This window comes from Apteryx mantelli, chromosome 27, assembly GCF_036417845.1.
Source record: "Apteryx mantelli isolate bAptMan1 chromosome 27, bAptMan1.hap1, whole genome shotgun sequence".
Lineage (NCBI taxonomy): Eukaryota > Metazoa > Chordata > Aves > Apterygiformes > Apterygidae > Apteryx > Apteryx mantelli.
In genome coordinates this window covers 3,682,105-3,705,333 of record NC_090004.1, presented here as the reverse complement: position 1 = coordinate 3,705,333, position 23,229 = coordinate 3,682,105, and the positions used below count along the sequence as shown (strand labels likewise).

The window sequence follows — 23,229 nt, the reverse complement described above, 5'->3', positions numbered from 1 at the left end:
AAATCCTGCCTGGCTTCTTCTGCGATGCCTCTGTGCAAATGCACGAGAGCCGCGAGCGGATCTTCGCAGCTCGCTTGGGAGGCGGTGTTGGGGGCAGGGGTGGACGTGTAGGGAAAGGCGATAGCACGAACCTTGAAGAGGGGAGGGCTCGTGGTTGGGTTTTCTCTCTTGGAACGGTTTAGAGTCGAGCCCCGGGTTCTGCTGCTGCGAACCGCCCGCCGTGCCTCAAGCCAGGCGCTCGGAAAATGAGAAACATGCAGATAGCGGCCATTGCTGGAGAGTTTTAAGACTTGCTTGTCGTTGGGCAGGGCCCAGTTCACGGAAGGATAGCGGCTAATATTCGGGTCCAAATTCAGCTGCCTTAGCAAGGAAACGTTTCTCCTCTTTCTGCAGTCGTCTGCCTCGCTCGCCACCTTCCGGCGCCTGAAACAAATGCCACGAGGGCCCTAAAACCAAATATCCCTGGGTTCTGGGTGGGCTCGCTTTTCTAGTCCTGCTTGCACGTGTGGCTCAACGGCGTCGTGTCGACGTGCGCGTGTCAACGTCAGAGAGACACGAGCTGGTGGGGCTCCTCCGCGGAGCCGGCCCCTTCCGCGCAGCGTAGGCTTTGGCGAAAGGTGGCTGCGTGCGACTGAAAACGGCCGTTGTATATTTAAAGCCCGTGCGATGGGGTGGTTCTTTGTGGGGAATCGGAAATAAATGCCACCGAAATCTCTGTTTCCTCCTGCACGAGCACGTAGAATCGTATGGAGAGAGCAAAAAGCCCATCTACACCCGAAACGCGGCCAAAGACGTGCAGAAAGCAGAGGACGTGCTCTTAAACTTCTTGTAGGAGTTGCACCGCGTGCAAGAAAACAGCATTTTTGGGGTTCTCAATAGTAAATATTGGAATGTGAGCAGCGCGGGAGCAAGGGGCAGAGCAGGGGCAGCGCTGCTCCTCCGGCCTCGCCGCCCCCGTCCCCTTTGCAGGAGCTGGGACGGGTGGCTCGCGTCTGCGTTGCTCCTTTCATCTCCAGCAGCCGACTTGGAAGGGAATACATGTAACGAGAAACTCGGAAAGGGCTTGGTGAGTAAACACATCAAAGCAGCTAATGAGACTATAAAACACAAGCGTGGGCTGTGCGTTGCAGCTGTTGGATTAACGTTCGGCGGTAACAAATCAGAAACACTTGGGGACTGGGGAGAAGTCCAGCTGCAGAGAAGATGAATGTTTTCAGCCAGGTATTTGTTGGATATTTGGCTTTTATGTAGCGCTAGTCAAAAGGTTTTAAGGACCTCCGCGCTTCCGTGGAGAGGAGGAACTGCCAGGAGGAGAAAGTCACTTGGGGAGGGGAAAATAAAGGGGAAACGCGTGTTGCTTTGCCATCGAAGTGAAAATCCTTCCAGCGAGGGGACGGGGGTGGTTTGCTGCAGGAGGGCGCCGGGCGAGAGAGCCGTGCGTCTGGTGCACCGAGCTGCACGTCGCCCGCGTGGGCCAGCTTCGTTCTTCGGGCCTTTCTGCAAAATAAACTAATGGCGCAGGGGAAGGGCGCGGGGTGGGTTTGGAGGGAAGGGGCGTTACGGGTGGCGGAGCAAGGAGGAATAGCGGGAGCGGTTGCATCCGCGCGGGAAGGGTGGCCGCTGGGAGCACAAACGGCTCTGCGCCGAGTTCGCCCAACTTCGGCAGCCTCCAGTGCCGCTCTCCAGCCCGGGCGTTTCACTGGAGGAAAAGGTTCCTTCAAAGCAGGGTTCTTGTTGAGCTTTTTTTAAACTATCGTGGTGTTGACTTCATATTCTGCAGCTGCGGCTCTGTAGCTTATTTAGAAATGATTATTGACTCTCTTCCTCTGACCTGATGACGACAAATGGCGATATTCCCTTTTGTAAAGATTTAGCTTATTAAAGAGAGTTCCCGCTCCGTGACGAATAGAGAGGGACAGCTCGGGAAAACTGAATCTGGTAGCGTTGTGCTCCCGTGACCGCGTGCTTCGAGAGGCAGAAATACAACTCCGTAAGGAGCCTGCGAGATGACTTCAGCAGAGCGAGGAGACTTGCGATTAGAATGAAATTCGGTATTTCACCGCGATGCTTTTCTTGCAGCTTTATTTCTTCTCTAACTGCGTCGGACTCCCCAGCAGGAGCGTTGTCCCGTGGTTTCCCTGCCCGCGTTGTTCCGGCTGGGTTTGACTCTGTGGTGCTAATCACGGGAAAAACTGGCGTTCCAGTAATACAAATGCAGTGGGATTAAACTTTTTTTCTCGCTAGCTGAGGCTGGACACACACGGCTGCATCTCTGTCGGAGGTGAGATCCATCAGGAACCAGCGCAGAGCGCCGGGGACGGAGAGGTAGCGCTGGATGCACGGAGGCACGTGAGCGCACCCCGCACCCAGGAGGTGAAACCTCCCCAGTGCAGGCGGTCGCAACATCTGTGCCCGGATAAACGGATCCCTGGGGAGGTGCAAGCCTGATTATATGGATGGCGTTGTCAGTATTGGGCTAATACTTCTGGCGGAAGGAGCCAACTCCTCCTTGTGACGTGCCACAAGCGACTGTAAAGAGCTCGTGCGATGGGAGAGGCAAAAAAAGTCAGAGCTCTGATTTTGCTGCACCGCGTAACGCAAATCTTGTTTGCTCGTCAGTCTTTCAAACGGAAAACAGAATTGCAAAGAAACAGCTGTAGCCCTGTGATGTGTCAACTGCAAAAGCAGCTAAAGCCGCTGCCGCGCTGTGCCTGTTCTCCCGCCTGATTTGCGCTCGCTTTGGAAAGGGTTTAACCTCATGAAACTTCTGACTGTGGCAAAAACAAGTAGCGATTACTTATACCGAAACTGAAGTTTGAATAATTCTCTCTTTTGTAACACTTTACCGCTAGAAAAACAGCTTGGGACCGATGAAGACCAGTGCTTTTGTTTTTTGTTTTTTGCTTTTTTTAAGTAAAAACATCTGTTGCAATGGTCTAGCTGGGGTGCAAAGTCCGTAGAGTGGCGTTGCAGCAGCGCGTTCTCCGAAACACACGGTTTGCGGACGGTTGCTCCCGTGCACCTCGAGGGTCTGCTGGTTTTTTGCCTCTGATGAACACCCTAAGCCGCTTCAGCAGAAACGCTCCCCGGGAAAATATTGTGGGACATTCCTTTAAAACGAAAAACAAATGGCGCAAAGCGCCGGCCTCTCTGGTTGGAAAACCTCAGCAGAGCCTGCCTAAAGCGAGCTCGAGCCTCGTGCGCGTACGTGCAAATTTCCAAGTCTGAGATCCCTTTGGATGCCACAAGTCAAAGAGGCTTGGGAAGGACCCATCAGAGCTCAGGCACAAGTTTCTTGGAAACAACCTGGGATATCCTTAGTCCCTGTGCCAGCAGAAAATTAAGGGTCAACTCCAAGGTACAAAAAGATCTAGATTTCTTCATATTGGCACCTGTAAGCTCTTTTAGTGTTTTTTCCCTCCCATCTGTAAAAGAAGGCTAGCGCTGCCCTACCCTGTCATTGGCGAGAAGGAATTTTGCAGTGCTGTTTGTAAAACACTTTGAAAGTGCGCTGCACCGAAAAAAGGGGGAACATCTGTTCCGAAAAAAGCCTAGCATTGGATAAAAAATGAGTAGATAGATGTGGTCAAAGGGCGTTTTGCTTTGGCTTGCGACCGTTTTGCGAGTGACGCTGCACCAGTATTTTGTCCGTGCAATTAATGTGGGTTGCGAAATAACTGCTTGCATTAGCGCTTGCGGCCGGCGGGGTTTGCACGAAGGAAGCGCTGTGCCGTTTGCTCAGTTGCGCTGTCGCCTCTCGTCCCTTGGGCTCCGCGGCGGCACATCGTTCCAGCGGCTCGCCCCCGCCGTGCTTGCCTGTGTTAGCGGCTGAATAGGCTCCGTTTTGCTGGAAAGCGACCCCAAAATCGCACGTGAGTTTTTAACATGCTTTCTGCTAAGAGTGACGGATGTCCCACGTCCCGGGGGTTTGCAGCAGTTCGTGTGCCGGTGCTGAGCCCCAAAGTGGAAAAAAGGGCATTTAATGCTGTGCCTACGTGGGCTTGATGGGCTTTGGGGTCTGTGCGCTGAAGAAAGAGGCTGGTCCCGGATGCTGCGTGCCGGCTCGTTCAGAGCAGCGCCTCCGACACCAGGTGCTGAGCGCTGACCCCGTCTGTAATTAATGTGGGCGCTTGAGTGCTGAGTAATTGGGAGCAGCAATTGGACGGCAGCTGAGGAGCAGGAACGCGGTTACTAAAACGGTCTCGGCCAGGTCGTATCAGCAGGTAACGCGCCTGGGAAGTGGTAAATCCTGCGTTTCCGCCAGCGTCTGCAGGGTCCCGGCTAAACTCGGTGCGTGCGCGTAGAAGCAAACCCGGCGAAAGCGAAACCCGCGGCCCGAGCACTTGGCGCCCTGCTGCCTGGAAGGCAGGCGCGTCGCGCGCTTCCCCTTCGGCGCTCGGGAGGCCGCCCCGCCGAGTAAGTTGGATTTTTAAGACCTCCCCTGCTTAGTAAAAAGATAATTTAATGTTCTTAATGTGGATTTTTTTTGTGTTTGCTTCTAAACTGTTTTCTGCTTTCCGCAACCTATTTAGTCTGAGCAACGGAAACAAGCCCACTCCTAGGCTAGGCTCTTGCAGCGTTAGTGCGTGCGGATGCAGCTCCTAAATAACAGCACGGTGAGGAAATCTGCAGCCCAAGTTTGCTTCTGTTACTCTTAAGTCAGCAACGAGATGCTGCTTGCCCCTGGGAGGCTTGCAAAACCCAGCCTGCTTTCTAGAGCTAACGGGGCTTTTTTCCCTCTTCCTCCTCTTTTTGCTCGCTGGCCCGTTAAACGGAGGAAGTGTCTTAGAAGCTGGACGAACCTGCAGTCAGACCTCGTTTGCATGATTATTATTTTTATCTTATTGAACTGCTAAGCAGCAACAGGTGGCCGTTTACCATCAGCTCGTTGAGTTTGTAAAAACAGCCCGCAGCAATGACCTGCGAGGAAAGGCAAAAGGATGCGCTCCAGGAACATATTCACATATTGACTGCTGGGGCAAAAAGCTAGTTTTGCCCGAGCTGTCCGTCTGCTCGGTTGCTTTTTGCTCACTCCCGTTTTTCGCGCCGGCTTCATTGGAAGGGTCTCCTCGGTGCGGTTTCAGCCCGAACAATGATCTGGGCCGAGCTTGTGGAAAAGAGGATTTGTGTGGCATTTCGTTCTCTTGTGCGCCACGAACGCGGATTTCGGCAATGTTGTTTTGTCGGTCGTGCCGTCAGCAGCGCGTTGAAAAGCCCGGCTCGCTCGGCCGGCGTCGGGACAGGGGCACGCGCAGCCCCTCTGCAGCCTGATTTTGGCTGCAAAGCTCAATTCTGTCTTCGGGTGCCTTAACTGTACGAACTGGACGAGACCAGGAGGTTTTGACTCTAAAATAATGACGCTAACAAGGTTTATTCTCGATTTTTTGGGGTGCGTTCCACCGGAGCACACCGGAGTGTGTTATCGCCGGAGAGCAGGAGCGCAGCAGCCGCGCTGGAGGAGGGGGAGCAGGTCGAGCGCGGCTGGATGCGCAGGTGCCGTTTGAGGAGCGGGACGGTGTTTTAGCGCTTGTTGAGCAGCGCACGGACCCCCGGGGGAAATAACGTTTGTGGCAGCAGAATTAAGGCGAGGAAGTTGCCGCAATGGGTTGCGTTTGCAGGCAGAAATGCAGCTCGAACGCCGGTACGACACTAAGCGCTAATGCTCCTAGCGGCCCGGATTGCAAAGATGGGCACTGAAGAAATAAAAAATAATCTCCGCACAACCGCGCTTAAACGGGAGCGTGTCGGAGGCCTTCCGGCACAAACCCTGCCGGTTCGGAAGGCAAAACGGCAATTGAAAATACAAGCAACCCACCCTCGCAGTGTGGGTGTAAAGCATGTGTAAAACTCCGTCCCAGCTTCCTTTCCCTTCCTCTAGTTGGGAGAAGCCAAGCGTAGCCCAGGCGAGGTTTATGTGCGCTTCCTCCGTGCAAACGATGGCAACAGCCGCGAGGAGGAGGATGGACGCGGGGCGTGAGGATGCTCCCTCGGGTCCCCGGCGGTGGCAAAGATCTCCGATACCCTGCCATCTTTACTACTTTTTTTTTTTTTAATCAATGCTCTCCCCTCCCTCCGAGATGATATTTAATATCCTGCTTACTAATTGCACTCACCGATACGACGCGTCGTGCTGGAGCTCAGCCGCCGGGTCCTGGCGAGCTGTTACCGCGTTGGGATGGGAGTCGGATACAGCAATCCAAAGCAGAGTTGACCCCACGAGTACTGGTCTAAGGGCTCTGCAGGCAGGCAGAAGGCGTCAGCGTAATAATTTTGGTTCGGCAGCAGGATTGATGGCAACGAAGTGCTTGCCGGGTGCCGGCCCTCCCAAAGGATCGAAGGGATTCCTGGCAGCTGAGCGACTGCGGCGAAGGGCACCGTTGCCCGTCTCTAAACGAACAACCCCAAGGCGACGGACCGAAAGAACTGAGTTAGGTACTGAAATACTGTCCCTCTGCGCCTTGCTTCCATATTGAGTATATTGCCCCAAATTGTCACTTTTTCCTCTGCAAACTTCTTCAATAGCATCGTTCCTGCTCTGCTGATTAAGCAGGCTGCAAGCAGGCGCCTAGTACGTAAAATCCAGCCGAGGAAACGTGATTATTTCGTGAAAACTGTGCTGCTCCTCAGAGCTGTGCGCGGGTGCGTCCCGGTGCGGCACCCGGAAAGCTGGGCCGTGCCTCCTGCGGACGGGGCCGCGTTTCGGGAATGCCGAGCAGCAACAGCGGCGGCGGGAAGCGAGAAGGCGATTTGGATTCAAAGCCGCCGCCAGGGAAAACCGGGTGTTTGCAAATGTGTTGCCTCGCCTGCGTCAATAGATGTAATTAAGGAATGAAGACTGCTGCACACCCCTAATTAGAGGGATTAAAAGCGAAAGCTGCCTGATTTCGCTGCCGGATGAAAAGGAAACAAACAGACTGGTGAAAGCAAGCGGCTGCGGGGCCACGTCTTCGGTACGGTTGCTCTGCTACAGCCACATCAAGGACCGAAAAAAAAGGACGTGGGAAGAAGACGGGACCGAAACGTCCTGTTATTTGTGCGCGACTCTTGCTTTTTCCTCCCGCAGGCTCCTCTCGTGATCTGTTTTGGTTCGGGAGCTTCGCTTAGCTTTGGGCGCTTGTAAAGCTAAGCCGCCGGGTCGCGGCGTTTTGCAAATGGTTGAAGGTGGCCGGGAGAAGAAGAGGCTTTGGAAAAGGTCAGGCGCCGGAGGGCGGCCGTGTCCCGTGGCGATGAATCCCCTCGGTGCCCCAGCAGGTTACCCTGCGGTGGTGCGGTGCCGAAGCCATCACTGGCCTCCTCCTCCTCCTCCTCCTCCTCCTCCCCCCCGCATCCTCGGTGGCCGTAAGTGGCTGAGGACTTTGCCATCCCTGGGGAAAGCCAAGACCTCGGTGATCGAATATGAGCGAATGAGCATTTTTTGCATTGAGTATTTTTTTAACCTCTTCTTTGAATGCCCCTGTTGGAAAGGAGGACGAGCAATGGCTCCTTTCACAAGAGATCTGGAAATCGGCTTCGGGTGGCGTTGGTGCTAACATATCTAAATATCCCTCGGGTCTGAGAGCAGCCTCTTAAATCATTTAAATCCCCTTGTGTGTTTGCCGCGACACGGTTATTTTTAATGAACGCGGGGCGTTGTACGAGGCTGAGGCAGGTGCGTTTAAGGCCGGGCTTGAATGCAAATCGTGCTGCCGAAATTTAAAGGTAGATCGAGTGGTTAAACCTAACGTCCTTGGCTGCAGCCCGGTGTGCTTGATGCAGCCGTTAGGGATCTGCTACGGAATAGCAGCAGGCAAAATGAAGGCCGTTAAGAGCTTTTAGCATCAAACGCCGGTCTGGTTCTCGGCGCGGCGGTAACACGCGCGTGTTTAGCCAGCAGCCGCTCGCCGTCGAAGGAGCGCGCCGGTCCCTCGTGGCTTCTAATTACAGCTTTGCTTTGGAAACAACCAAAGGGAGAAACGACAAAAAAAGAAAGAAAGAAAAAAAATAAAAAGCAAAACCTATTTTACCCTGTGCTTGAAAAACCCGTAAGGAAGGAAAATGAGCCCTGTTATGTTAAACCTTGAGTGTAAATGAGGCACAGTGCGAGTAAACACATCTGTGTTCAGGCAGGGGAAGAAAAAAAAACCCTTATGAATTATGCATGGCAGAAATCCTTCCATCCACTTGGTTGCAATCTTCCGCTTTCTTCTGTTTGACTGCTGCTTTGGAAAGTATCGTGGTGCCGGAGCACGAAGTCGCACGGGGAACCGGCGCGTCGCCTCTGCTCCGCTGTGACCCGCGGGAAGCGCGAGCGAAGACCTGGGAAAGTCGCCTCCGACTCCTCGCGCCCCGGCGCTTTGCTTTGCATGGATTTTCGGCCTCTGCCCAGCTCGCGGCAGCCCGGCGAGGCTGTCGGCGCCGCCGCTCCCGGTTCCTCCCCGAGCCCGGGCGCGCACCGGCGCGCGCTGGAAAGGAGCGTTTGGAGGAGGTTGCGCTCACCGCCGCCTGTACCGCGATCCAAACCGGCGCCTGTATTAAACTGATGGTTTTCTTGGGTCTTTTTGGCCGATGGCTCGTTTGCGTCTGTGTTGCAGGGCTGCGAGGGGGGGTGCGCGAGCGCCTTCCTTTCGCCCGCGGCCTTCCTGAGCAGTAAGCGCGTTCTCAGGCCGCTCTGGTTTGGGTCTGACTGGTCCGAGTTCAAGTGAGCCGTCTTAACGCGTCCCACGTGGGCAACCTTTCCAAACCTACGGCTCATGACAAGACTCAAGTGACAAGTACACGCTTTCGTTTACGTTTCGGTGCTTTCCTGATGAGCAAAGCCCGGAAATTCCTGCTCAGCTTCCAATTTTTAGCATCCAGGAGGCTTTTTGAGGGTACAGGAGAGGACGCCGAGCTCTTTTCAGCCGTAACGCGCTTGCTCTGTTTAGTTCAGGTCATTTTATCAGCCCAGTCTTCAATTTGACATAAATGATTTGCTTTCAGCAGATGGCGAGCTACTATTTTTTGCCCTCATTTAAATAGGAAAGCGGTACGGTACCAGGAGATGAAAGAGGGGAATGGCGCTGCCGACAGGCAGTAGATTACTAGGGCTGGTCTAGTGAGAATTCAATCCGGGCGGTTATAATGTGCCATCTGTGGTGGCTTATTTTCCCCTGTTTTTAAGGCAGAGCCACCAGAAGCCCTGACGCTTCGCGTTGCCGTTCGGAGCGACAGCATCCCTTTGGTTCGAGCCCAAAGCATGGGCACGGGAAGGCGGGTGGCGCGTGGTAGTTCTGCCGGCGGTTATAAAATGCCGGTGTTAACTGTTCCTCTAATGAAATATTTTAAATTAATTTTGAAAAAGTAATTTTTTATTTATTTTTTTAATTGGTGTCTGGCAGTGAAAGTCCGGCTTTGCTGGACCCATTCGTTCCATAGCCCCGTAGCAGTTCTTGAGAGGTTCTGGTGCTTTACCGTATTTTCACATTTGTTGAATTTCTAGAGGTATTCATTGAGGTTTTTTTTTTTAATGCATTTGAATTTCTCACTTTTTTTTTTAATAATTAAGCTCTCTGCTTTGTTTTTTTAATCATAGTAAAATCGTGTGCAAGACACATTACTCAAAAACGTGCATGGCGTGAGTTGGGCTGGTGATACTTTCAGCTTCAGTGAAGTTCTCTCCTCTATCAGAAGATATAGCTTTGTTGCAAGGGCACCAGTTCTTGAAAAACAGAATTTTTATTCTGTTTATTTTAGCAATTTCAGAGTATCGTCCTGTGCAGTTTCCCTGGTGAACTGTGCGCTTCTTACGCATATGATGAAAGCGGAAAGAATGCATTTAGGAAAAAATGCGATTGCTGAAGCTATTTGATTTTTGTCTATTTTTAGTTGAGACCTCTCTCTTATCATTTTCGACAATTCTTGCTGGAGCAGTAGTTTGCAGTGAGACCGCACGTTTTTGGGCGAGAAGGTCAAGACGATATGTCCAAGCCATGTGATTACGATTATCTGCTGTCCTCCATCATCATGAAACGGTTTGTGTTCCCAGAAATGAGTGTTCTTAGAGAACAGTCCTTTTTCTTTTCTCTTTGAAAAACTGAAACACTGGAAATTAAGTCAGTTATGAAATGAACCTTCAACCTTTTTTTGGCCTTGGAAGCAAGAATAAGTTAGGGTCATACTATTGGTTGGAAGAATGAGCATATACTGCACTTCTTTTTTTACTTGCCTAAATAAGAGAGACTGAAGCACTCTGACAAGTAAAAGGCAGTCATAGACATGTATCTAAATAATGTTTTTTTGAGCCACTCTAACTTGTCACAAAACAACCCAAACGAGCAGCGTTTTTATTTTCAGAGAACTAATAACACCATTACTTAACGACAACTTTCTGCGAATACAAGTACAGTGAACGAGCAATTTTGCATCCTCAAGGTTTGAAGGCTTTCTTGACCAGGAACCACTGGGATCTGTCGAGCTACTCAAAAATCTGTTTTTTAGATAAATTCAGTTAATCCCCTTCGAGATGTATACAGGCTCCTCTCTCTTCTGCTCTGAAGACCTAGCGGCTTTGCGACTGGAGGGCTGCACTGCTCCCTGAACTAAAATTACACCCTTCGTGTTCATTTGGGTTTGTAAGGGATAGTTCTCCTCTCCCGGGTAACGAAAGAGAAGTTTGCTGCATTTGATGGTTGGCCACAATTGCAGTCACAGGCACGGTCTTGTCTTTTGAAGGAGGTAAACTTTTATGTGCCTAATGCAAAAATACTGACTCATGCGTTCAGCTGTTTTTTGGCTGGGGGTGAGGAGAAGAGGAAGAAGAAGAAAGAAGAAGGGGGAAGCTGGGTCAGAAGATGCGTAGCCCTAAGGAAGGGGTGGCCGTAAACACTGTGCTCCCCTTGGGGGACCGTCCTCTTCCAGCGCTCGCGGGAACGGAGCCCACGGAGCGGTGCAGAGCTGGAATCGAGTTTGGATAGCGGCTGCCTGCCAGGTATTATTAGTGTGTGATTAAACCAAGGATATTAGGAACAAGATGAGTAACTGGACATTTTACTTTTTTGAGTCTCGAGTTTAATTTGTATAAAAAACGTTGATGCAGAAAACTAGGGTGAGTCTCTAGGTGAAAGCAAGTTTGCAGAGATGCCGCGTGCTCCCTGCAAGGATCCTGGAGAGCCCGTGGATAGAAACAGAGGTGACCGATACCTTTTAAAAAGAGATCTGCGAGGCTTTCTCCTTGCTGGTGCGCCGATGGTCCCAGTCCCGCTGTTGGCCGTGGAGGTCCAGGCCCTGTCGTGGGGATTGGATCCGATTCAGGCGACGTGGAAGCGCCGGTCACTGCACCAGGGGATGCTCTTGGTACAGTAGAGATGTGGTGAAAGTGTTTTCAGTGGGGAGATGCGATTTGCTGCTTTAGACAGTGTTAAATGCCTTCTCCGCAGCAGACTTGCGGAGGGCGACGGCCTGCCATTTATCAGCCTCGGAAAAACTCTTTAAGTGTAGGCACTCTGTCTGGCTTCGTCCTCTCCAAAAAAAACAACCAACCAACCAAAAAAACAACCCACCAAGCCCACTGCTTGGGTCAACAGTCCCCCATCCGTCAATTTGGAGGACGAGATGAGCAGCACTGCTTGGGTGCTCCCAAAAAAAGAAGCAAGCAAGAGGAACATCTCCAAATTTCCCCTCTTTCGAAGCTTTGGAGACACCTGCAGGGCCTGCAAAATTGCCATGGGGAATAGCAATGGAAGAGAGCTTTATTTAAAAACCTGTTTGTGCTCTTATTATGGGCAGTGCTTCTTCCAAATAACTAGCAAAGAAGCCGTGGAGCGGGAACCTGGTCCTTCATGCGAGCTCTGCTCTCTTGCAAACAAAACCTTATTTAGCAAACATCTCCGTACAACAATGGCCAAAGGAATGTGCTTTTTTAAATAATACGGCCTCTTGGTTATCTTGCTTGCTTACAAATGCTTTTGCTCGAAAGCTGAAAGCATCCAAAACCATTTCTGAACATAAAACTTCAAAGGGAGAGAAGCGGCCGTGAGCCCGCGCGGCGAGACGCAGGATGAGAGCGCTGAGGTCTTGCAGCGAGATATTTGACTGCGCTTAGTGAGTTATCGGTGCTGGCGACTAACCGCCTCTATTAAATGTTTATTGGGAAGGGCAGGGAAGGGAAGTGCTACGTGCCCATCTCCGCGTCCACAGCCCCACGGAGCGGAGCCCTGACGTAATTCCTGGGGGACAGAGGAAAGACGGGGAGATGTTTGTCCAGCTCCGGCCAGACCCACCTCGCTAGGGCTGGGAAAAGTGTGCTCTGCTCAGTGATCGCTCCTTTGAAATGCAAACGAGTAAACAGGCTTGTTCCCCAAATGTTAGGATGTAAAAAGAGAAAGCTACCTCCGGAGGAAATGTTTGTTTGCGGACTGTCCGTCTTGTTTACTGCGGTCGGTGAGACCTGCTCCTTCAGCCCTACCCTCCCTTTGGTCTTCGTTTCAAGGGCCTTGACTTTGTCTTTTCTTTAAGAGCGAAACGTGCTTGGAATTTGTGTCTTGATAACTATCCTTACAAATGTATTTATTGCAAATAAACACAGCGGGACGTAGCTACGAAGCAGAGCGCTTGGGCAGCCGCCTTTGTAACCTCTCTTGCAGTTTCGGAGCGTGGAGCGGCTGCCGCGGTCGCAGCACGGTCATGCAGACGGCGCTGCCTATCGCTAGCCGAACCGTCGGCCGGAGACCGCGTCCTCCGGTTAAGGCGTTAAGGGAGGGAAGAAAATAACAGGCAGAGCTTGGTGGGCGAATCACACACGCGCTCATGCTTCCCGGACCCACCACGGCCCGGTGCCCCCGTCCCGCTAGTGCGCAGCCTCGCGCCTCTCCGAACCTCTCCCAAAGTGTCCTGCCCGCACTGTAATCTGGCTTCGGCCCCGTTAAACCAGTAGCAACCCCAGTTCGGCCCGTATGAGCCAGGCGGTGATTCCTCAGCCCGGTCCCGAGCAGCTGCAGCTTCTGCCTGTGCATTTTGTGTGTGTGTTGTGCAGCCTGGGAGCCCCGTGGTCAAAGCGCCCTCATGCCTCGCGCGTGATTTGGTTTAATTTGCTTTTCCTTCTCGCTGATGTTTCTGGATTAGGCTCTGCCGCTTCCCCCAGGGGACCAAAAAATTGAGCTTTGCGGCTTTTTTGCTTTCCCCGGGAAGCGAGCAGCAGGCGTGAAGCTGCCTTTTCCAGGGCGGTGGTGGGGAGCCAGCTGGATGCGGCGCCAATCTGCTGTAGCCTTTTATTTTATGGGGATTTTACAGCTTTCTCAGAGAGCCTGTTCCTCGATAATCATGGAAAAAAACCAAAAAACTCCTGCAAGACTTTTTTTTTTGTGAAAACCAGGTGCCAGTGCAAACCTCCCAAACTGGAGCAGTTTGCAGTTACCCTTGCGTGCTTGTGCTGCCGTTGTCTGGCTACGCCGAGCTGCCGTGTTTTCTCCCGTGCAAGGAGTTGGAGTGCGAGAACTGCCGAGTGGGGTTTTCTGCACGTCTGTGTCTTCTGCTCAGCTCAGAGCCTCGACCCAGCCGGGTTTTGGCGCTGCCGTGCCCTTGTGGCTTCCCTGGCGCGTTGGCTGCGCTCTGCTGCGCTCGATGAGGGGCACACGATGAGGTGCGGGTTTGGTGGTGTCCACCCCACCGACAGGTTTGGAAGAACGTCCTTGCAGCTTGGAGAAGCTCCTCAACGGGAGGACCGTGTGTAGGGTCTCGCACTAAACCTGGCTTTTGCCCGAAACCAGGTGGAAACGGCCCCGGCAGCTCATCCCCCAAGCTGGCCGCTGTGACTTGTCCTGGTGGCAATGTGTCAAAGGTGTCAGAGATCCTGGCCCGAATCGGGCATAGCTCCAAATCGCAGTGATGTGAGCCCAGATCCTGTGGGTTACTTCTCCCTGCTGCCTGGTGGGTCCGAGGCTCTTGGCTGGCCAAAGGCCCTTCTTGCAAAAAAACCCCACTGGGAAACTGAGGAAAATTGCATTCCTGGAGAAGTTAAATGAGTAAAGGTCCCTTATGCCACTTCATTTTAACCACAGCCTTAGGAATAATATAAGCTTTTGCATTAAATGCAGTGGAAGAGTACTTTGGAATGTTTGGAAGGTTTCTGTCTTTTTAAGCACTGTGGTTGTTTTGGCAATTCGTGTGAGTCAAAGTTGCTGAATGCAATAATACATAGGAGGGAGACGTCTTAAAATGCATCTTAAAATTAAGTATGTATTCTGAGTACGTGTTTATATGTCAAGATTTGGGCTGGGGGATTGAAAGGCGTATTGGATTATATGCTATTTGCTCTGTGCAAATGCACAGTGGCAATTTATTACTGCAAATATATGTGATGCAACGCGCAAAGATTAGTTCTGTCCTCTCTAAAGCGTGATTTTTTGGGGTCCTTTTATACCTTAAAAATATTCTGCTCATGTGATTCCCATCTTTTTGTGTCAACAACCCAGGCTAAAGTTGAAATACACATTGCATCAGCTTAATAAAATGGACTCTGAAGAAATCTGCTCTCCATTATGGGGATCATTTGGAAAGCCTTTTCATTGCAATTTTTTTGGGATGTTTGGCTGTGCAATGCAAAGATCTCGTGAATCCTGCAGCCTGCTTGGCTTCGCTGGACCTGTCTTGCGTTGACATAATTGAGTAGCATTTACAAGTAGCAGCATCCTGAGCAGTGTAGTTAGTTTACGACGTTTAGATATCCCCCCTTTTAATTCATCGTGAGCTTCTGTGGCTGATTCAGGGACATTTAGAAGTGAGCAGATGTTCAGACTTGTTGGTGCTCTTGAAATTTTTGACCTCATAGTGAATCTTGTCAGCTGTATTAGTTTTGTCTTGAGCAGCGGATTATTCCTTCCAGACCCAGTTGCGGAGAAGGATGCTGCAATGCTTCATACTGTTATAGGCCACGGGGGATTTTTGCAGGGCATGTTGTGAAGACGGTTGTTTAATCAGGTGCCTGTCCTCATCTGCTCCGCTCCCCCAGCCCTGCGAGCGGGGAAGAGGGACCTGGAGGAAGAGAGGCCCTCGAACAACTCTGTGCTGCCAGACCGCCTGCCATCTCTTCCCCTTTGCCTAGTCTCGTTTCCACTTTTTTAACCGTTTGCTCGTGTCAGGGCGTAGATATCTTTCCTCGCTTCTGATTTCTCTAAGGGAAGAGCTGCACGTCCATCTGCGGTTTTAAGAGCCACGCTGGAAGGACGGAGGACTTGCGACACTCAGGTGCCAGCATGTTTAGCGGTTTGGAGTCAGTGTCATCCAGGTGGTGGAAGATGCATGAGCAGAGGTCGATTGAGATGTTTCTTTCAAAGCAAACAAAACCTTAGCAAAATGAACGATTTGTTCGCTCTTGATTACTTTGTAGGTTGGAGTCGGCAGGACAGGGTGGTGCGACTGGGGAACGTGGTGCATAAATGCTTGGTGCTTGGTTTGAATAGCTTAATGCATGCGTAAATATTGGGAAAGGTCTTGTCTGACATGTTTTGCACCTGTGTTACAGCGTCATCATGACAACAGAAAAGAGTTTAGCGGCGGACGCCGAGAATCCGGAGCAGCAGCAAGCGAAGGAGGAGGAGGGAGCTGCTGAACCACGGCAGCAAGAGGCTTCTTCGGAGGAGGCAGCTCAGCAGGCGTCGGAGGGACAGACCCCATCGGGGCAGAAGCAGAAGGCTTCCAACGGCGATACGCCCACGCACGAGGAGCAGGGCAAGAAGGAGCGCCGCACCTCGGAGGGCCGGGGCCTGTCCCGCCTGTTTTCATCCTTTCTCAGGAGGCCCAAGTCTCAGGTGTCTGAAGAGGACAAAGACGCCGATGGCCCTAAGGAGGGGGAAGGTGAGCAGAAAGAGCCGGGATTAGGAGCCGGTCCCGATGAAGAGATCCTGGTGAAGGCCCCGATTGCAGCTCCCGAGCCTGAGCTCAAAACCGATCCGTCGCTAGATCTCCATTCACTAAGCAGCGCGGAAACGCAGGTAAGCCTCCTACTCTCTTTGCCGTGCTCCCTTCCGTTCTTGCAAATGTGTCATTTAATCCTAACTATAAAAGCAAAAACCCTTGAGATGCTGAAAAGGCTCTTGTCGACTCTGAATATCTTTACCAAAGCTGTCTTGCTTAGTGTACTTTCCACTCTTGCTTTCCTGTATCAGACCATACTGCAAAGTACTTTCCCCTGAAATTCTAATAATACTTCAAAGCATAATGTGAATCGCCCAGTACAGACTCTTAAGGATGCTCTGCTGAGGCATGGGAATTCACATCAGAACCAGGATTTGAATGTGTAGTTCACAACAGAGCAGTTGCTTTAGTTTTCATTTGGATACCCTTGATGTGCGCAGAATAAGGACAGGGCAGTGGTACGGAGTGGGGATTCCTAAAGAAAGTGAATTTGGAAAAGGGTTCCTTGAACTTCAAGGAGTGTGAACCTAGCAGGTCAGGACTTGGACATCTGTTCAGTCCGGGCTGTTGCCGAATACAGATATTCTTTGCTTATGCATTGGATTTCTCTGCAGTTTGTAGGCTGAGCCCAGCTCCTAGGAGCTTTCTGACTTCCAGTCTTTAAAGTCAGGAGCCCAGAGTTTGAGAAAGGCCCGTGCCGCTTCTCCCAAGCAACCTGTATGTCTTGCTGAAGTCCTAGCGAGGCAGTGGTAAAATCTGGATTACTTCCCAGGCTGCCTTAACATTTTGAAGGGTCTCCAGAGAGGTGTTCCATGTCAGTGAACTGCAGTCTCTGGGTTTTATCTGACTTTTGGAGAAATACCTTAAAAGGTAGAGCATTGCCAACTGCAGGCAGTATTTATCAATCTACCACCTAAAAATTATGGAGTTATAAAGAAGGCAGTAGGTAACTTCTTTTTCTTTCTTTTCCCAAGTTTCTGAGCCTTTGAAAAACATGGGGTGACTTCTGCAAGTGCTTTGTACCTGTGAGGCTTGGGATTAGCAGAATGGGGAAGAATTGGAAATGTTCATGTAATTTAAGCCCAGAAGTTGTGTCTTCAAGGGGGAGTGAGTGTTTTTTTCCCCCTATTTAACGTTGATTTGCCTGTTCTGAGCGCGTGTGACTGTGCGCAGAGCGAGACCCCACGACCTTCCTTCAGCACGTCCTATTCATTTCAGATGAAGCACTTGTTGTTTTTAGTTCTTATTTTAGACTGACGCTGGTGGCTTTTTGAACCGTGACACTCGGCAGATATTTCTGCTGTGAAAGCGTTTGTGGGTGCTGCCTGTTTGATAAATGCTGACCACCAGGCATTACGAGCTTTCACTGATTCTCCGCTGCCGATTATCCCGGCCCTGCTGGAACATAAGTCAGCAGCTTCTGGACATTATTTAGTTTTTAAATGCTGGAGCCGGCGCTGCCTCCGTGCAGTTGTGCCCGGGTGTGATTTCATGAGATGCGATGGGGTGAATGAAGCTCACCGCAGGCTGAAAAGACAGGGCTTTGCTCCCCCTTCCTTCCTCCTTCCACCCCCGAACTGCACCTCTTTCTGCTGTTTCGGTGAATTAAAGTGGCTCGTAAAATGCTTCGGTGGGCACCAGGGAGAGGCCACGGGGCATATGACGAGCACCTTCCCTTTTCGGTGGAAGGGAACCGTTAGGTCAGCTCAGATGGCCGTGAAACCTCAACACCGAATTCCCTTTTGATACCCGTGTTACCATCCCAAAATGCAGTGTATTGGATCAAAGCGAGTCTTCTGGGGTGACTGTGGGAGCACAGGAGCACTCTGCAGTTGGTGTTTTTGTGGCTGATTTGCTGGGCTCTCGCCTAGGAGAGAAGACTCTCGCTGTGCGCTGTCATTAAGACGCTGAAGATTTGCATACCTAATCAACACTAATTTCTCTAATCAACCCTGTTTTCTGTTTTCTCACATCCTTTATTAAATAAACAGTTGAGAATGACTTGAAGGGCTGTTAGCCTTCAAAATTAACATCAATCAGTGTCACCCAGCTGCTGTTCCGGGTCCTAGGTCACACATTTAGGCCAGGCGACTAATATTTGGGACAGGATCCCAGCCCCCAGTGCACCCGTGCAATGCTTGTTTCACGTGATGGTTCTTTGTTTGACTCATCTAAATGCCAATTTGGATGTGCCGGGGGTTTCAGCCTGCTCAGGAGGACAGGAGGGACAACCAGGACCTGGACAACAGAGACCCCGAGGGCAAGGAAGAAGGTGAAGTGAAGGAAGAGTGCTCCAAGGCAGAGCTGAAAAAGGAGGCTCCCGAGACAAAAGCAGACAAGGATTTGAAAGCTACCCAGAGGGCAGTAAAAAGACACAGAAACATGTACTGCAAAGTTGTCTTGCTGGATGACACCATTTTTGAGTGTGCCGTGGATGTAAGTACATTCGGGGTTTGTTTCCTCTTCTCCTCTTTTCCCTCCCCCTTCTCCTTCCCCTGGGAAGCCGTGTACCGCAAACACTGCTTAAGAGGGATCTGATTTGCTCCCAGTGAGTTACATGCCCGGCTTTACTGCAGAACGATCTTGCTGTAAGCCGTAATAACTTACTCAGTGTGTTGTAAAAACCTCCGGGTGCCTAGGGACCTTCCTGTATTATTGCTCTGCAATTTCCAGGGGACCTTGCTGTGTAAGGCTGGGGGGAAGCTTTAAAAAATAGTGTGTCACTCGCTGTTGATCTTCTCTCTCACTTTTACCCCAGAGTAGAACTTGATTTTTTATGTCTGGTTGAGATTGTCTAAATGTCTTCTGCCCCTTTCATTTGAATAAAATGTGCTGCCGGGCTGGTTTGTGCTTTTCTCTTCACCCAAGGTACTTTAGCTTTTCAGGTTCCTGGCTAACGTAACTCGTGTAGCTTGGATGTGAAAAAAGCTGCGTTTAGCTTGCAGTTGATTATATTTGCAGTAAACAATTTAAAATCATTATGTTGACTTAACCACACTGCAAAGCTGTTGATCTGAGACCTTTCCTTCTGCTGTGCTTGGTGCAGTCTCTCACAGGACGGTCTCGCTGGCAGGGCAATAAAAAGCTAGCAGAAATCCCTATTGCAGGATTGAAGTACTTGCCCAGAATATTAATAATCTGGTCCTTACCATTGGAGCATATTTCATCGGCTCATTTTTTTTCCCCCCGTCCCGCTAGCTAAGCAGGCCCCAAGTCGGTATCTGGGCTTCGGCGTTCTGGGCTCCTTAGACAAGTAACCTTGGGTGATCCTGGGCAAGTAGGTCAGCGCGGGGAGTTTGTGTAACAGCGTTGCTATTGTTACTGCCCGGGATCAGCTCGGAGCATTACTGCCCGGGATCAGCTCGGAGCATTACTGCCTGGGATCAGCTCGGAGCATTACCGCCCGGGATCAGCTCGCAGCCGGCAAGCCTGGCTTGCAGCCGCAGGGGCCTGGCCGTGGGCTGGGGATTTTGGTTGCAAGCCCCCAAAAAATAACTGTTGTCCCCCTAACTGGTGGCGCAGCACCTCCGGCTGTCAGACCTGCGACCGGTGTCGGTTCGCCGCGGCTGTGCGGATGCGTTTGCCGGCCGCTGATCTATACGTGCTGCAGTAATACCTGTAGATGATGCTAGGCTTTAAGGACGCCGGTCGTGGGCGAGCTGGTGGCGTTGTGGACGGCAGCGGTGCGGTGTGGAGTTACGCAGAGCAGGGCTTACGGGTCTCCGGGACCTGCTCTTGCGTCGCGTCCCTCTTTGCTCCCGCCAGCGATCCCTCTCGAGCGCTGATCCAGCCCTGCCGTGTTCAGCTTGCTGGAGGTGCGACCGTAATTTGTTAAGGCTTAATTGGGAAGGAATTGCAAAGGTGGAGGCAAGGACAAATGCCTTTATTCAAGAAGAATAAACCCTTTCAGACCTTCTTTCTAACTGACAGCCGTAGAAGGTTTTTGATTCCTACATGTTTTTTAAGGTCCAGTTCCTTGAGAAATATCCCGGGGTAACGCATGCGGTAAGTTAACTGTAGAATCGCAATATGAGCACTCAAACCTCGCTGCTGAAGGACTGGAATAAAGCAAGGCCATGGGATCTTTGATCATTTGCCACCCAAGTACCGCTAAAAGGAGAGACGCAGGCACAAGCAGTGCATTAGCAGAGCTTATTTTTGCGTCGGTGGAACTGCACTTGCTCTTTACCCAAGTCTCCAATGGCACGAGCTGCTTTTGGTTACCATAGTTTTGTGCCTCGGGGACGTTTTCCTTCATGCTTTGGACTAAAAGGGTGCCTGTTCCTACGGCCAATTCATTCGGTTCGCTTCTGTGGGATTTGGGAAAAAAAAAACAGGAGGTAGAAATGCTCAAAGAGTATCGCTGGAGGCAAGAAGCGGTGCGCTAAGCACCAATCAGGGCAGGAGGCAAAACCGGCGAAGCCGGATTTCATCAAATTGAGGAAAAGGTTACGGAAAAGCCAGTCCTTTGTTCCGAGCCGCTGTTTTTTCCGTGAAAGCACTGAGCCGGGCAGCCCCCGAAGCGCGGTGATGGGAACGGTGGGTTGCAGTAGCACTTCCGTCCCCCGCGTTGGCCATCTTCTGATCCACGCCAGGCGGTCGGAGAGCCTGGGGCTGGCAGCGGCTGGGGCAGCAGAAGCACTTTGAGAGGGAACAAACCGTACGGATGCTCTAGTTGTGTTTTTTGAGTTGTGTGAAGAGAAGCACGGCTTTGGCGGGCGTCACGTGTGGAGCCGGTGGGAGCAGGGAGGCCGGTTTGAGTCTCGTGCCCGACGCTCTTTCCTCTAAGGAGTGCTTGCTCGGAGGCTGCCGGGAGATCCGAACTGAAATTTTGAGCTAGTCGGGACTTTTTCCCTTTCTTGGTAGTGTGCGGTGGGGTTTGGGTTCGTTCCCTTTCTCCTTTCCCCCCCACCCCAAGGAATGAGGGCAGGCAAAAAGCAGCCCGTCCCATGGAATTTCTTTTGTGTGTTTGCAGAAACATGCCAAAGGGCAGAATCTACTTAAAAAAGTCTGTGACCACCTCAATCTCCTGGAAGAAGACTACTTCGGCTTGGCCATATGGGACACGCCAACCTCCAGGGTAAGAAGTTCCTTGTGTTGTGTTCTGCACCCGAGGGATCATCTTAAAAACTAATTTTGATGCCCCCCTCTCCAAGAAGGAACTAATAGGATATCATAGAGGCAGTGAAATTGTGAATAAATGACTATGGGAGTGTGGATTTAAGTGAGTGAGCTACACGAACTTGTATCTTCACCTGGATAAAATCCATTATAGTAGTTTACTGCAAAACGATGCCATTAAATTATAAAGATTTAATAGGATGCAAGATAGGGCTTTTATCACTTGAGAAGAGGAGCAGGTTTTTTGTATTGAGACTTAAAGAGTAAGTCAGCTACTTTTAAACTAAGGGAGGAGGACCTGAGCGTAGGCACATTGCAAAAAGTCGTCACGGTGCTGTAGCTGGTGCTCACCGAAGGCACGAGGCTGAGCAGTCAGCAGGAGAAAAGCTGCTCTACTTTGGGAGTCGGTGACGGAGGAGTCATTACACATGTCTAAGATGTTCATTTAAGGCATAAGCAAATGCACATCGTGGTCTCCAGAGAGCCTTGGCTTTGCTTTCTCTTCCGTCTCTGACTCGTGACTCCCTTCTGCCAGACTTGTGTAACAAATCCTAGACTTCGAATTCAGGCTGGTTTTGTTTTCCTCTTGGTAGCCTCCCCCTCCAGGAGAGCGTAGGCAAATGTTGCCGTTCTTAATCGTGACGGCTTCAGCTTTATTCTCTGGACAAGGTTATTCTCTGGCGTGGGAGTGGAGCAAGACTCCAAATGTTCAGCTGCAGAAGGGCAGCGAGGGCGCTGGGAGCGACTGCTGGCTGAGATTTGGGGGTTGGATTGAGGTTTTGCCTTGCGAAAGGACACGTGCAACTTTTCATACCGAAACTCTTACTGGTACGGTTTTGCTTTGAGGTCTTTGGTAGACTCAAGCGGTATCTTATCTTTTAAACCCTTGGTTATGCTTTAACTCGGTGCCTGGTAGGCAATTATTCCAGCCCTGTGTAATGAAGCTAGCCCCAAGTATGCTGAATTGAAATCAAGGGCCCGCTTAAATGTCCTTTAGACCAGTTATATCGGTCCACGTCCTGCCTGTTCCCATGTTTCACATACAGCAGTCACTTACGGGCCAGGTTACTATGGCTAAAAAGAAGTATTTATCGTTAAAAGACTTAATAACTGAAAGTATGGATTTTTAATACGCAGCTAAATAAATCTGTGCTGTTTGTGGCAGGCGGCGCTCCGTCTTGAGGTTGTTTTTTAATCGTTTCTGCTGGCCTTGCCCAAGCGCATTCTTCTCGGGTCTGCCGCTCCTTTTGGACTGCAGCCGCCGTGCTGGCATTCGGCGCAGCAGCGTGCTGGTTTTCTGCAAGCAGAGAGGTGCGCTTCCTTCACCCGCTTGGTGCGAGCTGGGTGTCTGTACAGCTTTTTAACTGTACTGAGCGAGAATGGGTATTTCTATCGGATTTGGGTCTCGGAAGCGGGAGCCAGGGAAGGCAGAGCTGCTGCTCAAGGGTTTAATTCCAGGGTAAACTGCTCTTGTTTGAAGTCTCTGTTTTGTTCTGATGGGGTAAACCTACCCCCCCTTTTTTTTTTTAATCTTTCTGGTTACGTTTCATTGAACTTCCATATCTCAAATGCCATCTCCCTCCTGCTTGAACTTCAAAAACGAGCCGACACCGAGTTACTGATTCACCGGGAGAAATGATCTTAGTGGGAAATCACGGGATGAGCTTCTGCGCTTCACCCACGACGATGCAGAGCCGGGCTGCGAGATGCGCGCGTGCATTCACGCACAGGGAAAGCTTATATCCAGGTTTTTCCACCGTTATAGGAAATAAACCTTCCCAAGGACGGGCTTTTTTCCCACCTGGGAAGAGCAGAGGGTGGCGGCGGCTAGAGCGGCTGCTGAGCCCCAAAGGGCTTTGGCGTTCGCGCTGGTCTCGAAGGGAGGATTGTTTCCTGCCGGATCGTGTCACGGTGGCGGATAAAAGCGTCGTTAATGACTGCGCTCGTCATTGTCCGCCGGATTAGGCGGCGGGATGGGTGCCGCGAACGCGTGACTGCACCCGGGGCGGCCGGGCGCGCCGAAACCAGCCCTTCTCACCGCTGTAACGAGCGCTCGAGGCGTCAGCACTTGCGTAGAGACGCTCTGCTCAAAAAGCGTGGCCCTAAAAGGAAAAAAGGTGCAGGATTGACGTGTCTAGCTTTTTCATGGATTTCGTATCACCGGTTTTATAGGTTAGAGGGGCAAGCGTGTAAAAAGAGAAGATTTAACGCAAGTGTTGCTGTCCCCCGACACGGCATGTC

The 23,229-nt window shown here is 51.2% G+C and overlaps 1 protein-coding gene across 12 annotated transcripts in view; it reads left to right on the top strand.

The window, feature by feature from the left end:
• Nucleotides 1–23,229, top strand: part of EPB41 (erythrocyte membrane protein band 4.1) — an 89,925-nt gene that overhangs the window by 24,514 nt on the left and 42,182 nt on the right. For 3 of the 12 annotated variants that reach the window (XM_067311586.1, XM_067311585.1, XM_067311587.1), the window contains exons 2-4: nt 15,476–15,944; nt 18,073–18,303; nt 20,843–20,947. In XM_067311586.1, coding sequence (XP_067167687.1) covers nt 15,483–15,944; nt 18,073–18,303; nt 20,843–20,947 — 798 coding nt within the window. In that variant the 5' untranslated portion in view covers nt 15,476–15,482. Of the gene's footprint in view, nt 1–14,559; nt 15,945–18,072; nt 18,304–20,842; nt 20,948–23,229 lie in introns of those variants that run through there. The other 9 variants (XM_067311593.1, XM_067311590.1, XM_067311589.1 and 6 more) reach the window with 5 other exon arrangements.